At 38.3% G+C, this 19,613-nt stretch overlaps 1 protein-coding gene across 1 annotated transcript; it reads left to right on the plus strand.

Moving 5' to 3' along the window:
* Positions 1-4,331: 4,331 nt before the first annotated feature.
* LOC119085560 lies at positions 4,332-8,094 on the plus strand. The gene is made up of 2 exons (XM_037195989.1): positions 4,332-4,975; positions 6,170-8,094. Exons 1-2 carry the CDS (start codon positions 4,580-4,582, stop codon positions 7,898-7,900), a joined length of 2,127 nt encoding a protein of 708 aa, XP_037051884.1. The 5' UTR covers positions 4,332-4,579; the 3' UTR covers positions 7,901-8,094.
* The last annotated feature ends 11,519 nt before the right edge of the window (positions 8,095-19,613 follow it).

A 19,613-nucleotide genomic window follows, 5' to 3' on the forward strand; every position in this document is an offset into this window, starting at 1 on the left:
AAATGAAATAAAAATTACGAAAAACGGATGAAATTTGCTCGAGTTATATGTAAAATACACATAGGGCCCTAGTAGTGGCCTTAGTCCAAGGACCCAAATTTAATTTTTTTTCAACAACATTTTATTCGGCCTTTGATTACCTTCCAAATGAAACACAAATTACGAAAAACGGATGAAATTTGCTCGAGTTATATGTAAAATACACATAGGGCCCTAGTATCGGCCTCAGTCCGAGGACCCAAATTTAATTTTTTTTCAACAACATTCTATTCGGCCTTTGATTACCTTCCAAATGAAACAAAAATTACGAAAAACGGATGAAATTTACTCGAGTTATATGTGAAATACACATAGGGCCCTAGTAGCGGCCTTAGGCCAAGGACCCAAATTTAATTTTTGTTTCAACAACATTCTATTCGGCATTGGATTACCTTCCAAATGAAACAAAAATTACGAAAAACGAATGAAATTTACTCGAGTTCTATGTAAAATACACATAGGGCCCTAGTAGCATTTCACTTCTAAGGCCCTAACTCACGGTCCACTCACCCGATTTAAAAAAACTTTTTTTCCCTTTATTGGTATTGACAATACCTACCATTTGCCGTGTCATTTACATTTCCATCGTTTATTTTGCCATAAATATCACCAAAAGACCTTAAATCACTTAGGTGGCCCTAACTCACGAAGGGCCGACCCGAATATGCCCATCTTCGAACTTAGCCTCACTATTTCGACTATCTTTCAGGGAAAAAAAAATTTTTTGAAATCGGATTTGATTTACTCAAGATATCGACGTGACAGACGGGCAGACAGACAGACAAAATTTTTATTGCGGATTCGTTATCTATGAACATAGGCAAACACTTTGCCCTTACCGTCTGCTTCGAATTCCATCAATTACACACGGCATCGTAATCCTATAAGCCCCTTCGTACTTCGTACGGGGCTAAAAATTACTGCAAAATTTGTAATTGAGAGATTCCAACAGAAAGTCAATCAAATATTAAGCGGCAAAAGTACCGTAGCCACAAATGTCGTCGAGAAAAAAGCACTGGAATTTAGAACGAAGGGTAAGCACATTGGGAAATTTGTCCCACCGCAAAATAATGCTCAAAATTGATCTTTGCCGAACAAATGCTCGGAAATGCGTTGAACCGTACTTTGATAATAATTTGTTTGTTGTGCTGAAAATAGCACTGGAATTTAGAAATCAAAATTTTTGCATTTAGGTTGTCATTCCGTTATACCAATACCCTCCCTAGCAACCAAACTACAATTATTAAGGTGGTAAATACGTTTATGAATCACTGCTACTTTGTTTGCTCGTGTTGTTGTTGTTGTTTTGAAGCCATATTAAAAATCAGCGTTTCTCAAACTTATTTTCCCCCCTAAAGCGATTTTTTGAGAGAGTTTGGATGCTAGAGAGAGTATTGGTTATACAGATTTTTGTATTGCTAAAAACTTTTGGATGTAAGAGGTCATGTCTTGACAACAATGTAAAACCGGAGAAATATTGTCAAATTCTAATTTTAGTTGCAAAATTCGTCTCAATAAAAATTTGTTTTCTAAAACTTTTCTAGTTCGAAATGAAATAAAAATGTTTTTGAGTCAGCTAGCTCCGGCGATTTTGGAGAATTTTACGAGATTTGTTATTTCGTTTTACCCCAACTAGATCGCTTAATACGAGCCTAGCAAAAATTGATTTGGCACGTAAAACATATCGAGGGTATTGAATACGCTCATGTAAATGTTCATTGAAATATAAGAATATGAAAATTAAAATCGAAAAAAATATTGAAGTCGTCCCGCCTTTTATTCAAATTTTACTTCGATGATATTATGCTACAACTTCATGCAGGTACGTATTGCTGCTAATATGTAAAAAGAGAAGTTTGTTGTTATGTTACATTTGAGTAGCACAGCTATAAAAAATTATTGCATGTATAATGACATGTACTTTGATACCCGTGGGTGAGGGGTTAGCAGGCCTCTCACTCTAATTCCGGACTCCTTATTCAGCTCAAAAATAAGGAGAAATAAGGAAAGTTTTAATTGAAATTAAGGAAAAATAAGGAGAAAAATACAATTGTTTCAACTTAAAATTTTCGCTATTTTACAAATTTAACGAATTTGTCATGAACTGTAACAATACTCTCTCTAGCAACCAAACTCTCAGCTCTCTGTGTCAAATTCACACCTTATTTCTTTGTATTCTACAAACACTATTCTACATTTTGACTGACTACGCTGTAATCTAAATGTAAATTCCAAAGGCGACTGGATTCTTTCACCACCTTAATAAAAGCAGTTTGTTTGCTAGAGAGGGTATTGACTGTAAGTGTCTGTTCGAAAAGTACAAAATCGGTTTTTCATGTTTTTTGAAGTGTACCGAGTTTACTCGACTTCGGCCAACGAAAATTGATATTTATCGAACCAAATAAGGTGTGTATGGTATCGTTCGAAAGTTTAGTAGTCTATAGACTAAAGATTGCAATCAATATTTGCACATACCAATTTGATTAGCAGAGGCTTTAGGTTCGAACTGTTTCACGGGGTGCACAATTTTTTTTTATATATTTCGTCCGACACCTTCTGAAGGGATCTTAACTGAATACGTTCAGCGGATTTTTATCTAAGAAATCCTGCTGAAAGCTTACTTGAGTTACTTATTGTAATGGAAAACTCAGTAGGCATTATGCTACTAAGCTTGCAATAGAACAAACAGTCATGGGGTTTTATTTCCATATGATGCGATTGTCCACTTTTTTTTGTTATGGGTAAGTTACGCAGAACTCTTTTATTGCAAGCCTCCAATTTCGATTGAAGATCGACCTTATTTTCGAATATAAGTTCCTAAGGTTAATCGGTACTAACCGGTGATCATAACCAACATTTGTGTCTCTTGCTTCAATTATATCAAAAAATAATAATTTTGCAACCCCTTTTTGAGGGAATGCCATTTACTTTGGCTTAGCCTCTATAAGTCCAAAAATAAGAAATTTAAAAAAAATGTGAAACAATGTCTTTTAGAATTGAAAGGCGCATAAATGAGTCATTCCATTCCATTTTAAAAACCTTTGTCTTATAATTGATACTCGAGAAGTCCAGTAAATCAATCATATTGGAATGACAATGCGCTACCACTTTACTTTTCTATTAGAGTTCTTTGTGTTAAATAATAAAAGTAATTTTAAAATCAATATTTGCCGCGCAGCGAATTTTTTTTTATTAATTTTTGATTTTCTGTCAGTAAAATTTGCGAAAAATAAGGAAAATAAGGATTTTTTTAAATCAAAATAAGGAGGAATAAGGAGGTTTTCATACAAATAAGGAAAATCAAGGAAATAAGGAGGTGTGAGAGGCCTGGGGGTTAGCCAAAGTTTGACCGTCATACATTTGTGTAGTGGAAAAGTGCGGAAAAGGGTGGAGGGGGTCTTAAATTACAGAAAAATCGCTGACGTTCTTTATGTTATTAGCCTCAAAATTGGTGGTCATTTGACCGTCGACATAAATCTTTGAACCCATGGAATTGCCATACAAATTGACCGATTTGATTCCAATACTTTGAACGGAATGAAGAGCCCAGGTGAAAATGAGAAAATTCGGTCGTTTGAAAAACAGCCCAGCGAAATCGGACGCATTTTCTATTGGAAACTTTTATATGTACCTTTTACATGTAGAAATTGAAAGATTTAAGTGCCCATATTTCACCGCATGTGCATCCAAACCCCATAAGACTTAGCAGACGCTGCCAACTTAACAATCCCAAAAGTACAGAAGGAATCCCAAAAAACAATCGTAAATCCTTTAAACCATCAAATTTCTATAAAAGGAAAGTCGGTGGACCATGGCGGTGCGGTGCTGGAATTTTAGGAACCAACACATTGCCACATCAATAATCCCAAGATTCGAAAAGATAAGCCTCAGAAATTCTTCAAATTCTTTGCATTCTAGAACTGAGGGATGCTGAAATTTTGACTTGTTTAAGTAACGCGAGATGGAAAATCAACTCGGGGTCTGCTGTCATCGATAATACAAAAGAATCTGACAGCAGATCCCGAGATGTAACAATAGGTTGTCGTTTCTCCATCTCTATCACTTAAGAACTCTATTATGTGTAGCATCGCCACAGCTTTGGGGTTCCCCTTCGAGTCAATTGATAAAATTTTGTTGAGACCGCCTTCATGATCACTCATATGACATCTTCTTTCAAAACCTTGGGAAATCCCTTTATTTATTTCAAATTTAAAAGCCATACAAAAGCGCCACCTTTCGTTCACCACTGGATTGTTACCGTACTCGCATCGGCGCATATTCAAATTGAATCTGACATTAACAACTGTCAAAAAGACATAAAAACATCGCCGTTCTGTGAATAACAAAACATTTTCTTTCCGAATAATTTTGATGCCGTTTGTGTAGAAAAAACTAAAAATAAATGATAATCGACCGTACAGTGCAACGTTGTCAAAATATTTTGACCGAACAATTCAATTTCTTGCATTCGGACTGAATATCTGGACAAATCTACGGTTTCTAAATTGGTGTGACCGAACGTTCATTTCAAAACAAACAAATGGAAAGTTCCGTCAATCTGGAATCGTTCAACGTAGCCCAGCTAGACGTACAACAACCGCACAAAACTGACTACAGATACCAAAAAACATACGAAACATTCATCAAATGGAAGGAGTCGAATGGAATCTCATCGTTCGACGAGGACATTCTGCTGACGTACTTCGACGAATCATCGAAAACGTTAAAATGTTCGTCTTTGTGGAGCATGTACTCGATGCTGAAGAAGACGCTTGGCCGTTACAATAACGTCGACATATCAGCGTACAAGCGACTGCTCGCTTTCTTGAAGGAGAAATCGATTGCGTACGATCGCAAGAAGTGCAAAGTTTTCAGTGCCGAAGAAATTAGTCGATTTTTAATGGAAGCTCCGGATGACGATTATTTGGCGATGAAGGTAAGCGGACGTCAGGTCCATAAATCCCGTCCTAATTTTTTGCCGAATTTTCGATCTCACCTTGTTAGATCTCTTGCATGTTTTTATACCTCCCCCACACGGAACGGGATTGATATACTCAAGGCAGATCGGGAAAAGACAATTTTAGATGAGGGAGTGTCGACAACAGTACACTAACCGATGTCGCACATAACCGGAATTTTTCATTTACAAAAAATCAGACTCCTAGTAGAAACGGGTAAGGACAGCATTTAACAAAGACTGGTGGTCACTATACGTTTTCCCTGCAAACCACTGCCAAGATCGAATTCCACTAATTGATGGATGAATAATCTGAGTTGTTGCTCAACCGCAGGCAGATTTGAAAAGATTGTCAGATTCGCATGAGTTTTGCTCCCAGTACGTCCATAGTTTCCACTGGGTATGTCGCTCAGCGCACGACTGGCACAGTAAACAAATGGAGAACGTAACATATTGTAGACACGTAAAGATCACACAAACCCTACTGCCACCTCAATAATCTCAAAGTTCTAGCAGGGAACACAAAATAATCTCAGAAATCTTTCAAATTCCTTGAATAATCGGTGAATTGGGTGGATCATGTGGTGTGATGGAATTTGGGGAACCAACCTACTACCACCTTGAAAATCCCGAAAGTACAGAAGGGAACTCATAAAAACCTCAAACAAATCCTCTAAATCACTCGAATTCTAGAACTGGGAAGATGGTAGACCGAGTGGGTGCTGGAGCTGTATGAACCAACATTCTACCACCTCAAAACTCTCAAACGTTTCGAAGAAAACCAAAAAAACCTCACAAATCTTTGAAATTAATTAATACTTGGGTGGATGGTGGACCATGCGGGGTGATGGATTTCGGAGAACTAATTTATGACTAACTTAAAAATCTCAAAAGTCCATAAGGGAACCCAAAAGAACTAGTAAATCCTTTCAATAGATAGGAGATAGGAGAAGTAGACCATGGGGAGGTGGAATCTTGAGCCCCAACACTATAATTCCAAAAGCTGAAAAAGTAAAAATCTATTCTTCTTCAGTAACATGCAAACAGTCTCTTAATCGTCTTAGTTCCCTACGACAAACCCAATAGCCTCGCTCATTGTTTGAGCCTACGACGACATTGTTTGACTAAATTAATCGATTCCGTCCAATTCTAATTGCTCCCATTTCATTGCAGACAATGTTGGTATTCGGCGTGACTGGCGGATGCAGAGGCGAAGAATTAACAGCTGTAAAAATTGATTATTTGACGGATTACGGGACCGAAATTATCGTCAACATTCCAGAGCCGAGGAAGAACATCGCCAAATTATTCGTAATCAGCGGCGAGTATGCGAAATTCGTGCGCAAATATATGCAGCTGCGACCAGCTAGAGTGACGACAGACCGATTTTTCCTGAAGTACAGTCAAGGAGAGTGTGAGAATCAAGTAATCGGCAAAAACAAAATATCGATTGTACCGAAAGAAATAGCCAAGTTCCTTAACTTAGACGACTACAAATCGTACACCGGACACAGTTTTCAACCACCCAATTTCGGTACCAAACGTCGTCGACGCCAGGCGAATGTTTTTAATTTGACGTCGTCAAATGCGTCGAAACTAGTGGCCGACAATAGTGCTAGCCTGGACAACGTAGTCGTTAAATCCGAACGTGACGATCCGCCGAATGTTTCGGGCGGCATATTTTATGAGATAACGAAGCTAGACGAACACCAGAGTCACCGACCAATCATACCTATGTTACAGGGAACGGTTGCTTTGATGAAACGGAAACCGCTTCTGTATACGGGAATGCAGACGAGTCGTTTTGTGCGTCTGCAAAAATTGGCCGAGGAATGGAACTTTCCCGAATTGAAATTGCTGCTGACACTGCGTAAGCTTCATTTGGATGAAGAGTTCGAAATCCTCGGCGATGCATTTGATTTGGACAAGTCAACGAGCGAACGATACTATCACGAGTCGAGACATACGGTGCTGGGGCTTGTTGACAGACTGGATACCACGACAACAAGCGCTCCCGATCCCACAACAAATTCTCACTTTGATGCAATATTCGAGCCCATCATCAAAATCGAGAAGTGTGACAGTCCGTTCATCTCGGATCCAATCGGAGTCGACGACTCCATGACATTTGATGAGTTAGACGCCCTTGACGATTCCGCTGCCGAAATGAATGCCGATGACTATGACGACATTGACTTTGGTTTACCAACAGTGCCAAAGGAAGAGGAGAAGGGGTGGCTGTCTGATGACATACGGAAACGAACGGCCGAATGCAGCGTGTGCCATAAATTCTACGTGCCACGTCTGCTCAATTCACACATGGAGAGTGTCCACTTCAATCTTGCCAATTTGAATCGCACCATTTGCGGTCTGTGTTGGCAGGAATTCGCTACGGAAAGGCTGCTAAGAGCACACCAAAAAGAAGTGCATCACGGTGGTAGCCACGGCTGTGATATTTGCGGAAAAGTATTCGCATCGAAGCGGTACCTCAGTGTGCATATATTGTCCAGGCACACTCAGCTGAAGACGTATCTGTGCGACACATGTGGTGAAGGATTTCCGGTTCCATTTTCGCTACAAGATCACGTGAAACGGAAGCACATGATTCGCGGTCATGACTGTCATCTGTGCAAAATGAAATTTGTTACGGCTGCCGCGCTGAACGATCACTTTGTGGCACGCCATACGGACGAGCGCAGGTTCACTTGCGATTTTAAGGGCTGCGGAAAGACGTTTAAGTGGCGATCATCGTTCAAATCGCACCGAAGAGTGCACGCTAGCGATAAGTACGAATGTTCGGTTTGTTTGAAGCGATTCAGTTTCAAGGGGAATTTACGCAACCATTTGAAGACCATCCATAACCAAATTGTGGAGAACGAGTGCCTTACCAGCAAAATTATTTAGAGACCGGCACCATTCATCCGTTCTCAGTGGAGCGCAAAGTTAATTTTCTCCAGACTTCATGTCTTACGTGATAGCAGGGATTCAAGTGGTGCACTCTTTGCCACATCATCAAAATTAGCGGTAATGGTGTGCTCCAATGCAATGTGTCCAATAAATTTTAATCAAAGAATATTAAATGTGGATTGTAATCGGAACGTTGTTTTTGGCCTGCTCTTACATTCTACAGTTCATCAGTAATAACGCACCCAACTTCTGTGACTTCAAACGATTCATCCGAGTTGAAATCGAGTAAGATAAAGTTTATGGTAAGTAGGTACTACTCTTACGAGTATCACGAGTTACACATCTCGTTACGCGTACTCCAGTCATCCCACATGTCCGAAATTAGATCGAAATGATCGATTCCACGGACTCACTTTTCTCACTTTTTCCAACTATTTTCAACATTTGAAAAAGTGTTGAACTATTTGCTCGATTTCTCACTTTTTTCAACTATTTTCAGACCCTTCACTCACTTTTCTTAAAATCAATTAAAATAAGTTAAAAACCACATTAGAATTGTAAAATTCGTTTGCGGTGCTTGATACTTTTCTAAACTTACTAAATTTAGTATAAATAATAATACGCGACTTATTATAAATCGCCCAAAACCACTTACAGTGGAGGTGTGACGCAAAAGACGCTTACAGATATGCGTCACAAATGGCAGCTGATGAGAAAAGCACGCAAAAGTTTAATCAACAAAAATTTTAGTCGAAAAATTTTAGGAAGAAAATTATGATAAAAAAAATTGCGTCAAAAAGTGGCAGATGATTCGGCTTTCTTCCATTTGAATTCCATTCTTTAAAGCAATATATTTCACAATGATAAAAATTTTCCTTCCTCAACATCTGCCAGTTATGACGCAATTTTTTTTTTTATAATTTTCTTTCTAAAATTTTTCGGGTAAAACTGTTGTTGATTAAACTTTCGCGTGCTTTCCTCATCAGCTGCATATCTTTTGGCGTGTCGAATCTGTAAGTGTCACCTTCACCGATATCAGTTTTTTGAAAGTGGATAACAGGACTTGCGTCACACCTCCACTGTAACTGGTTTTGAGTGGTATCAGCTCTTTTGTAAGTTGTGATTTTTTAGAAATTGGACTCATATTGTGCATTCTACTTATGTGCTTGCATTGGAAAATTGGATTTTTGTAACATTTTTTTTTACTCAAAATAATTGCGCGTTCCAATGTCTCACAGTGCACCGAACGCTGTATAAAACATTTTATGTTGGTACAAATGTCAGTATATATTGAGTCGTCAATGTGTGCAGACATTCAGTTGTTGTTTGGCAGTTGAGGTGAGCGTACGTGGGTTTTTGATACAATTATCTGAAAGATGGATACATTAGAAATAAGAAAATTCACTTCAACTGCCGAATTAATGAAATCGGTGGAAAGCAACGAAAGCCTATATGAAACGATTAAATTAATTACTTGTGAATGCTCAGGATTCATCGCCTTTGTGGACAACAGTCCTGTAGGTGTTGTTGTTGGCTACAAACTTGACCGGACTGAATTCTTTATTGAATGCTTAGAAGTGGACAACAACAAGCGAAACAGGCGAATCGGTAGTAGATTAATGACAACGATAGAAGAAACGGTGAAACAAGAGGGATTTTCAAAGTTGTCGTTATCAGTCGATACTGAAAATTCCGGTGCCAAAAGATTTTACTTACTTGAATCCGGATCTGCCAACACGTCGTTGATGAAGGATCAATCAGACGACAGCCATTCGGATCAGTCTGACGATAACTCACGAGTCGGTCATTTGAATTTTAAAAGCTTTTTTTGCCGATTGGTATTGTAAATCTATCTACATGGCGGAGATGAGAGCTATTATAGAAACATATTACTTCTTTAAGGCACATTGTAACACTAATGACGATATATGTATCTTCACATATAGTCAAGCAGTCTTAAAAGCGTTACGCTCGCCTGTTATAAAATCTGCTATCACTCTTGAATGCTTTAACTTACTAAATAAGTTAGCTGAGTGTAATCAAAGTATATAAACACTGAAGGTAATGCAAATCCACTCCACAGTTACACACGGATCCAAACTTTCAGGTGAATTTTAGCTTTGTCATGTTGCACACGTATTGAATTCGTTTGCGTCAAGTTGCATCTAGTGATAAATTTGGAACGATTTAGTGGCGTTATGTTGCACATTTATAAAATTTGTTTGCGCCAAGTTGTATCTAGTGGTGAATTGTAAGGATTTAGGGCCGTCATGTTGCACAAGTCTAAGTTAGACAACATACGAAAATGAATTCACCTGAAAGTTTGGATCCGTAATTTCTCTGATCCGCTGAGGGTCTGCATTACCTTCAGTGTTTATATACTTTGAGTGTAATACAGTAAAACTAATATGGGTGCCAGGACACTCTGGAATTAAAGGAAATGAAGAAGCGGACATTTTAGCGAAAAATGGTGCACAAACAGATTTCATAGGTCCCGAACCTGTAATGGGTACTCCATACAATTGTAGTAGACAAAAAATAACATCACTCCGTATTACGGAGTCCATAACACCAAATTCATTAAGTTCTGGACAGACAATCCGAACTGTAGACAAGCCAAAAATTTCATAAAAATCAGCAGAAAGAACTCGAAGTTTTTATTGAACATCAGTATAACGAGACTCAAAAACTATACAGGGGTAATGACGGGACACTTTGGCTTTAACAATCATCTAACCACTATCGGCAAACGAGAGGATGCTAGCTGCAAACAATGGCTGCGAACAATGCAGCGATCCTAAGGACACAGCTGAGCACTACTTGTGCTACTGTCCTGCTTTCATAACCGCATCAGTATTACAGGAAGATTCGTCGAAACAACATAGTGCTGCAAAAAACAATAGTAGGCACAATGGGCCCGATGGTGGCCTCCGTGCATGTCCTACTAGGCCAGCTATTTTTAATAAAAAAAATAAAAATAGCCTTTCTTTTGACACTACCAAACGGAAAAAAAAAACAATTATCAAAAAAAGTTTTGATTTACAGCAGGGGTCACAGACGGACAGACGGACATTTTTTTATTATGGATTCGTTATCTATGAACATAGGCAAATGCTTTGCACTAACCGTCTGCTTCTAATTCGACATGTTACAAACGGCATATTAAACCTATAAGCCCCCAGTACTTCGTACGGGGCTAAAAACTCACGGGTTCTCTGTTTTCGAAGCCCAAATTTGGTAATTTTTTGTTAGAATGAAAAAGTCAAATGAATCGGTGGGGGTGACGCTTACAGCTTCGACTCGCAAAACGAAACGCAAAAATTTCAAAAAAAATTTGCGTCACAAGTGGCACAATGGAATTTCATTCATTCTTCTCTTAGCAAGCTTTTCAAGAACATCATTCAATTTTCTTCCTTCAAAGAAAATATTTAATTCTAGCTTAAGATCAGCGATCTCGTAAAAAATCTGAAGATGCCGCCGAAACGCAAGCAAGGTACTTTTTTAATATTGTGAAACAATTTAAGAGCGTCTTGTGTTCTTTATCAAGATAATAACAATCAAAACGACAATCAGAAAGTCAAGTTTGATCCGTGGAACAACCAACCAATCAAAGCAACGGAAACGCCAACATCAAGTTCCAGCAACTACGATTACAATAACTGGAATAAGTCTGTCTGAAAAGACAAGTGATAAATCACCAACTCAATTGTCAGAGTTATCGGTAGGCGCGAGGTACGTAATTACTATCAAAAATCTTTAAGTAAATATGTTAACAGCTACAACCGTCCAGTAACATTCCGTGTGTCATTTAAGTCAGAAAAACGGCCCACTAAAAATAGAGACATGTTTGTCTTTCATGCGATGGATGGTTATCTAGAAGCTCAAGTCACTGTATTTCCTCAGCAAACGGAAACGTTCTTCGATGTTGTGGACGTGAGATTTTCTATCTTTTTCGGAAATGGTGTTCATCATAACTTCCGCAAAGTTGACCATTTGTTCCTCAAATTGTACATACAATACTGAACGTACGAGTCATTTCGATCGGTCATTTTTGATCCCATTTTGGTACACAACAAAACAAACCCAACCGCGATTTCACCATCACTGATTTCTCAAAACAATGCATTCTCTTGACTTTGTGGGGCACTGCATACAACGATTTTGATTATAAACTTCAGCATCTGAAGGGACACCTGTGCTGATCAATGGGACGAAAGCATTTATTTGTTCACCGAATACTTTGTTCGTTACAAGTCCAGAGTTCAAACTTGCACAAGACATGATGACTTGGTACGAACAAGAAATAAAAAAATGAAATTCACTTTGAATTATCCATTCGAATATTAAATTATAAAAAACAATGAAATGAAATGGATTAGTTAACAGGTTGTTGTATTGCTGGCATGTGTTATCATAATTCTAGTAGCGTTGTATTGCTGGGGTGATATGCCAATTGTTTTTGAATTAGCTTTAGAAAAAGCTACTTTTCATTTCTCAACGTTTTGACCTGTTTCCATGGTCATCATCAGGAAAAAGCTTTATTCAAGAAAAAATAAATCGTTTTGTTCACAAATCATTACAATTCTATAGGAAAACTGTGTTACCTATTTTCGTTAGATTTAGATTTCAAAAATTCGTCAACTTATTTAGTGGATTTTACGTTGATAACAAACTGGGATAAACAAAAACAACAAATACATGGCACTGAGTCACACACTCTTGTCTAGTCACTCTCGTAGATTATGTCACTGAGTGTCAAACAACTGGGATTGTCCGATTCTGCAGGGTGGACCGATCGTGTGTATTCAGTAGGGTGGACTGGCTTTGCCTATTAGTTTGGATTATTCGGTTATCTTTACCTGCGTGTTTTCTTAGCAGATTGAAGTATGATGGACTGATGTTGGCCGTGTCATTTTTGTAGTTGCATGTGCGCTCGATATTCATTATGATGTGATTGACTTCGACGATCTGTAGTTTCTTTTTGTTGGAATTTCGTTCGAGGGTTTTCATATTCTCGAAATCAAAGCGATGCGATGTGTTTTTTGGGTTTCGCTAGGTTAGTATCGGTTGTGGAATTTTTATGCTGTCGTCTTCTCGTGCCTTTCTTCTGGCCAGTTTCACCGATGTATTTGGTGTCGCAATCGAGACAGTCTACTTCATAGACAACGCCAGACAGTTGGTCGTCATCTAGATTATCTTTTTGCTTGGAATAGTATCGATCCAGTTTTTGCTCAGGCTTGTTGGCAACGGTTACTTCCGGAAAAAAGGATTTGATTTGTCTAGTGAGTGCTTCAGATACTTTCGGTACATATGCTTTTTTTTGCTTTAAGAACGCAATAGCCACATCCCACCCTTTCCTTTTGATTTCTTTGTCAACTATATACTTTCTGTCATTGTTCCTTATTCATTAGATATTAAACCAGAATTTCAACCAGTATCCACCCATTTCTACATCATTCCTATTCAAGACACTACATAGTCTTAGGGACATCCCAGCTAATTTGTGAAATTTCGATATATTCCCTCTAAATCTGACCCGAAAATACTCTATAATAGCTTTAGTATTGAAACATTCAGTAATTCAACACTGATATCAGAAAACATCTTTCTATCGACATTACTTCATTTAACAACACGAAAAAATTATTTTTTTAGCCCCGTACGAAGTACGAAGGGGCTTATAGGATTATGGTGCCGTGTGTAATTGATGGAATTCGAAGCAGGCGGTAAGGGCAAAGTGTTTGCCTATGTTCATAGATGACGAATCCGCAATAAAAATTTTGTCTGTCCGTCTGTCACGTCGATATCTTGAGTAAATCAAATCCTATTTCAAAAAAAAAATTCCCTGAAAGGTAGTTGAAATTGTGAGGCTAAGTTCGAAGATGGGTGATTTTGGGTCGACCCCTCCCGAGTTGTGGCCCCATAATTGCTTTAACGTTTCCAAAGATTTCTCTAGCCACTTAAAGGCTACCCTGGTAAGTGATACATCAAATGAAAGGTATTTACAATACCGATCGACAAAAAAAACGTTTATGGAAATTGGATGACCGACTCGTAAGTTAGACCCCTTGGTGTGAACTAGGTACAGGGCGGCAAGCCGTTTTTGATTGTAGGTTGGCCAAATTTGAACGGATTTTGATGGATTTTGCTTTATTAGATAGGCATTGACCGTACCAATCAGGGAATAAAAGTTTATGAAGTTAGGTTGACCGGAGCGTGAGCTAGGTCCCTTGGAGTGAGCTCATATCCGGCAACTCGGCCATACAGTGAAGGTGGTGTTTTTTATTAATATCTCGAGTAAACTTTGACCGAATTTCATGACTTTTTTTTGTTTGAAAGTTACTAACGAATGTAAAGCAGCCGTACTACTTTCCACCTCCTAACACCTCCTAGCACCTCCACCTCCTAACAAAATGGCCGTCGGCCGCCATTTTGGATTTTTGTAAAATCAATATAAATCGGTGAAAATGATACTTACAAAGTCACTGATCAGTGGGAAGTGAGTAGTTACGTGTGTTGGGTGTTTTAAGGATCCCAAATATGGATATCTATATATAAATATATATAGCTATATTGAGCTATATAACGGTATAGATGGTTATTTTGAGCTATTTATAGGTAAATATAGGTTAATATAGGACTGAGGAAATAGGTTGATTTTAAATTTGTGTTACGTTTGGAAGGAACATCGTACGGGTCTTCGTAATTGTGCTATGCGCAATTTTTAAGACGTACAAATTTCATAAGAATTTTACTTTACCGACGTTTACGGGCGCAGTAGACTTACGGTAAGAGTAGGACTATGGACGAACTAGGGTCACGTGCGCAGTAGATGTACGGGTTCGTACGAGGCTCAGTCGCAGCAAACGCTCCGACTGTTCTGACTTCTCGTTTTATTTCGTTGTTGACGTAGTTTACGGTACACCCTGTACTATCAAAAAAGCTTCAGGAATGCTTATACTTATAAGAAATATCGGCGCTATCAAATAAATAAAAAAAAACATATAGGAGAAAAAAGTGATCAGACTGATGAGACTTCGAAGTTTTTTTGAGTATTTCCCTACGAAAAGATTTTTCTTAGATGCCACTAGCAATTCGTTACTAATTACTTATCAGCACAAATATAGTTCCATTATCGTCATTACATAAAACTGTCATAAAATGTGTTAGAAATAAAAATCACTGTTCCTCAGTAAACACACTATATACCATATTCAAAACCACCCTGTAACTTTTATTGCATTTTAAACACCCCATATTCATAGAGAATTTTCCGGGCAACAATAATGTAGCCCCGTACGAACCCGTACATCTATTGCGCACGTGACCCTAGTGCGTCTGTCACCCTAGTTGAAGTCAAATTATTATGAAATGTGTACATCTTACAAATTGCGCATAGCGCAATTACGAAGCCCCGTACGACGTTCCTATCAAATGTAACACAAACAAGTTGACCTAAAATTTTAATTTATTGAGAGGCCTAAGGCCTAGTTACGGCCTTAGTCCAACGACCCAAATTTAATTTTTTTTCAACATCATTATATTCGGCCTTCGATTACCTTCCAAATGAAACAAAAATTAGGAAAATCGGATGAAATTTACTCGAGATATATGCAAAATACACTTAGGGCCGTGTAGCGGGCTTAGTCCAAGGACCCAAATTTATTTTTTTTTCCAACAACATTCTATTTGGTGTTCGATTACCTTTCAAATGAAACAAAAATCACGAAAAAAGGATGAAATTTACTCGAGTTATATGCAAAATACACTTAGGGCCGAGTACCCTTTCACTTCTATGGCCCTAACTCACGGGCCATTCACCCGATTTTAATAAACTTTTTTTTCCTGGATCGGTATCAACATTACCTATCTTTTGCCGTTTCATTTACATTTGCAACGTTTTTTTTGCCGTAAATATCCCCAAAAGACCTTAAAGCACTTAGGCGGCCCTAACTCACGAAGGGCCGACCTAAATATGCCCATCTTCGAACTTAGTGAGGCTATCTATCATTGAAATTTTTAGACCCGTACGAAGTACTGGGGTCTTATAGGTTTACGCATACGTTTGTAACACGTCGAATTGGACTCACTGAGTAAGGGGAAACCTATTGTGGTTGTCTAGAGATGCCAAATCCGCGAAAAAAAAATGTCCGTCTGTCCGTCTGTCTGTCTGCACGATAACTTGAGTAAAACGCATCCGATTTTGAAAATTCTTTTTTTTCCCGTTTGGTAATGTCAAAAGACAGGCTAAGTTCGAAGATGAGTGATTTTGGATCGACCCCTCCCGAGCTGTGGCCCAATAAGTGCTTCACGGTTTTTCGAAGATATCTCCGGACATTTAAACGTTAAACTTGTAAGTGATACGTTAAATAAAAGGTATTTACAATACCGATCGACAAAAAAAAAGTTTATGGAAATCGGATGACCGACTCGTGAGTTAGACCCCTTGGTGTGGAACAGGCACAGGGCGGCAAGCAGTTTTTGCTTGTAGGTCGGCCAAATTTGAACTGATTTCGACTACTTTCGCTTTAATAGATAGGTATTGACCGTACCAATCAGGGAAAAAAAGTTTATGAAATTATGTTCTCCGGAGCGTGCGCTAGGTCTCTTGGAGTGAGCTCTTATCTGGCTACTCGGAAGTACAGTGAACGTGGTGTATTTTGACAATATCTCGAGTAAATTTTGACCGAATTTCATGAATTTTTTTTGTTTGAAAGGTATTAACGAATGTAAAGCGTCGGTACTATTTCCGGTCTCCTAACAAAATGGCTGCCGGCGGCCATATTGGATTTTAGTAAAATAGAAATATCTTGGGAAAAATGATACTTAGAGAGTTTCTGTTAACATGGAAATAATTTGTTATGTGTGTGGGGTTTCAGGGATTCCATATACGGACATCTATATATACCTATATACAGCTATATTGAGCTATATACAGGCATATAGAGCTATATAATAGCATATATTTATCTGTGAAATGTTTATTTATAGTGAAATATAGTTAAATATAGCGGTATATAGCTGTTTAAATAGGAATTTATGAAATTTGTCTTCGTACGGGGCTGTCTATATTGCCTCCGGCAATTTAGTTGTATATGATAACAAGGCAAAGAGTGGATAATGTAAGTGATTTTAAAGGGAGAATAGTTTTTCAGCAGAGAAGAAAATGAAGAGTTTCACATTAAAGGCTTTTGATACGAATAAGTGTTTCGTACGGGTCGGCGTTAGCTATGTTTTTTTTTTGAAATCGGATTTGATTTACTCAAGATATCGACGTGACGGACAGATGGACAGAAGGACAGACGGACAGACAAAATTTTTATTGCGGATTCGTCATCTATGAACATAGGCAAACACTTTGCCCTTACCGTCTGCTTCGAATTCCATCAATTACACACGGCATCGTAATCCTATAAGCCCCTTTGTACTTCGTACGGGGCTAAAAATATTATTTCTACCTGAAAGGTGAAAAAAACTATGAAAATATTGATATTTAAAAATATTTTCTGGCTTTGACCGCATTTTTTGCCCACTCTGTGAAATCTAGAAATCTGAAAAAAATTCCTAGATGTAGCAAATTTAATTTTCTGTCGATTCCATTATTAATATTTGCCCTAATTTGGTTTGAAGTGGTCCAAAACGGTCAAAAACTGAACCACTGCACTCCAAACCCCCCCCCCCCCCCCTCTTTTCTCGAAAACTGACAGGATTTCAGCCTGGTACCCGAACTTTTCGTAATCTTGGTATCAAGAGCTTTCCAAATCACCCAAGACATCCACTGCAACTTCCATGTACGTACACGTTTGATCTGTGGCTACTGCATTAGATGGTCGTGTGTCATAATACATATCGTGAGCCTAATAAAGTACTTTACACCGAGATTTATACAACGTTTCATGCAACAGAGGTATCTAAATTTCGCAATTTTCGAACATTATGATGCTGAGTTCCATAAAATCAATGTTATCACAGTCTAATACTAACTAACGTGCGGGCGTGATAATGTGGTAATTCGAATGGACTCAAGATAACGGCGTACCCATGCATCATTATTTGAGCTTTTGTTTTAAGCTCGAATTGATAAAATTTGGATATTTAGTATACATAAATTTAGACACAAAGACCAATGGTATGACAATAAATTCTCGCTACTTTTGTTTCCTAATCAGGCAATTGCAATTAAGTTGTAAATCTTCCTGTTTTCATTTCGGTGGCATGTGCTTATTTTTAGTCAATATTTTGTGTGATAAAAAGAGTGGTTCGTGGGTGTGAGACGTTTTTGATTCAGTTGCAAGATTAAATGTGATATCGTGATGTGATTCTTTACGTGAATGGAACAAGCATTTAGGATGTTTTCACCTAAATTATAACAAGCCTCCTGACTTCAAGTCGGCGTTAATTGGTAGTCGAGTAATTTTGGTGAATATATTAACTGCATTATTAGTTGATGGAGTTTGAGACAGCATACTTATAAAGCCATTACTTATCCACCGTCCATAAGAGAGCTTCAATTCGACTGTGTGTGTGTTTTTAGCCCAGTACGAAGTACAAAGGGGCTTATAGGATTACGATGCCGTGTGTAATTGATGGAATTCGAAGCAGACGGTACGGGCAAAGTGTTTGCCTATGTTCATAGATGACGAATCTGCAATAAAAATTTTGTCTGTCCGTCTGTCCGTCACGTCGATATCTTGAGTAAATCAAATCCGAATTCAAAATTATTTTTTTTCCCCTGAAAGATAGTCGAAATAGTGAGGCTAAGTTCGAAAATGGGCATGTTCGGGTCGGCCCTTCGTGAGTTAGGGCCACCGAAGTGATTTAAGGACTTTTGGTGATATTTATGGCAAAATAAACGATGGAAATGTAAACGAGCCGTCAGAACAGTCGGAGCGTTTGCTGCGACTGAGCCCCGTACGATCCCGTACATCTATTGCGCACGTGACCCTAGGTCGTCCGTAGCCCTACTCTTCCCGTAAACGTCGCTAAAGTAAAATTCTTATGAAATCTGTACGTCTTAAAAATTGCGCAGAGCGCAATTACGAAGCCCCGTACGATGTTCCTTTCAAACGTAACACAAATTTCAAGTTGACCTACACTTTCCTCAGTCCTATATTAACCTATATTTACCTATAAATAAACAATTTACTGATAAATATGCTAGTATATAGCTCAAAATAACTATCTATACCGTTATATAGCTCAATCTAGCTATATATATTTATATATAGATATCCATATTTGGGATCCTTGAAACACCCCACACACGTAACCACTCACTTCCCACTGAGCAGTGACTTTGTAAGTATCATTTTCACCGATTTATATTGATTTTACAAAAATCCAAAATGGCGGCCGGAGTCCGGCGTCCATTTTGTTAGGAGGTGGAAAGTAGTACGGCTGCTTTACATTCGTTAGTACCTTTCAAACAAAAAAAAAATCATGAAATTCGGTCAAAGTTTACTCGAGATATTAACAAACGAGCCATCAGAACAGTCGGAGCGTTTGCTGCGACTGAGCCCCGTACAAACCCGTATATCTATTGCGTACGTGACCCTAGTGCGTCTGTCACCCTACTTTGACCGTAAGCCTATGCGCCGGTTAAAGTAGTTAAAGTAAAATTATTATGTAATTTGTACATCTTAGAAATTGCACATAGCGCAATTACGAAGCCCCGTACGACGTTCCTTTCAAATAAAACGAAAATTTCAAA

This window comes from Bradysia coprophila, unplaced genomic scaffold (genome assembly GCF_014529535.1).
Source record: "Bradysia coprophila strain Holo2 unplaced genomic scaffold, BU_Bcop_v1 contig_94, whole genome shotgun sequence".
Classification (NCBI taxonomy): Eukaryota; Metazoa; Arthropoda; class Insecta; order Diptera; family Sciaridae; genus Bradysia; species Bradysia coprophila.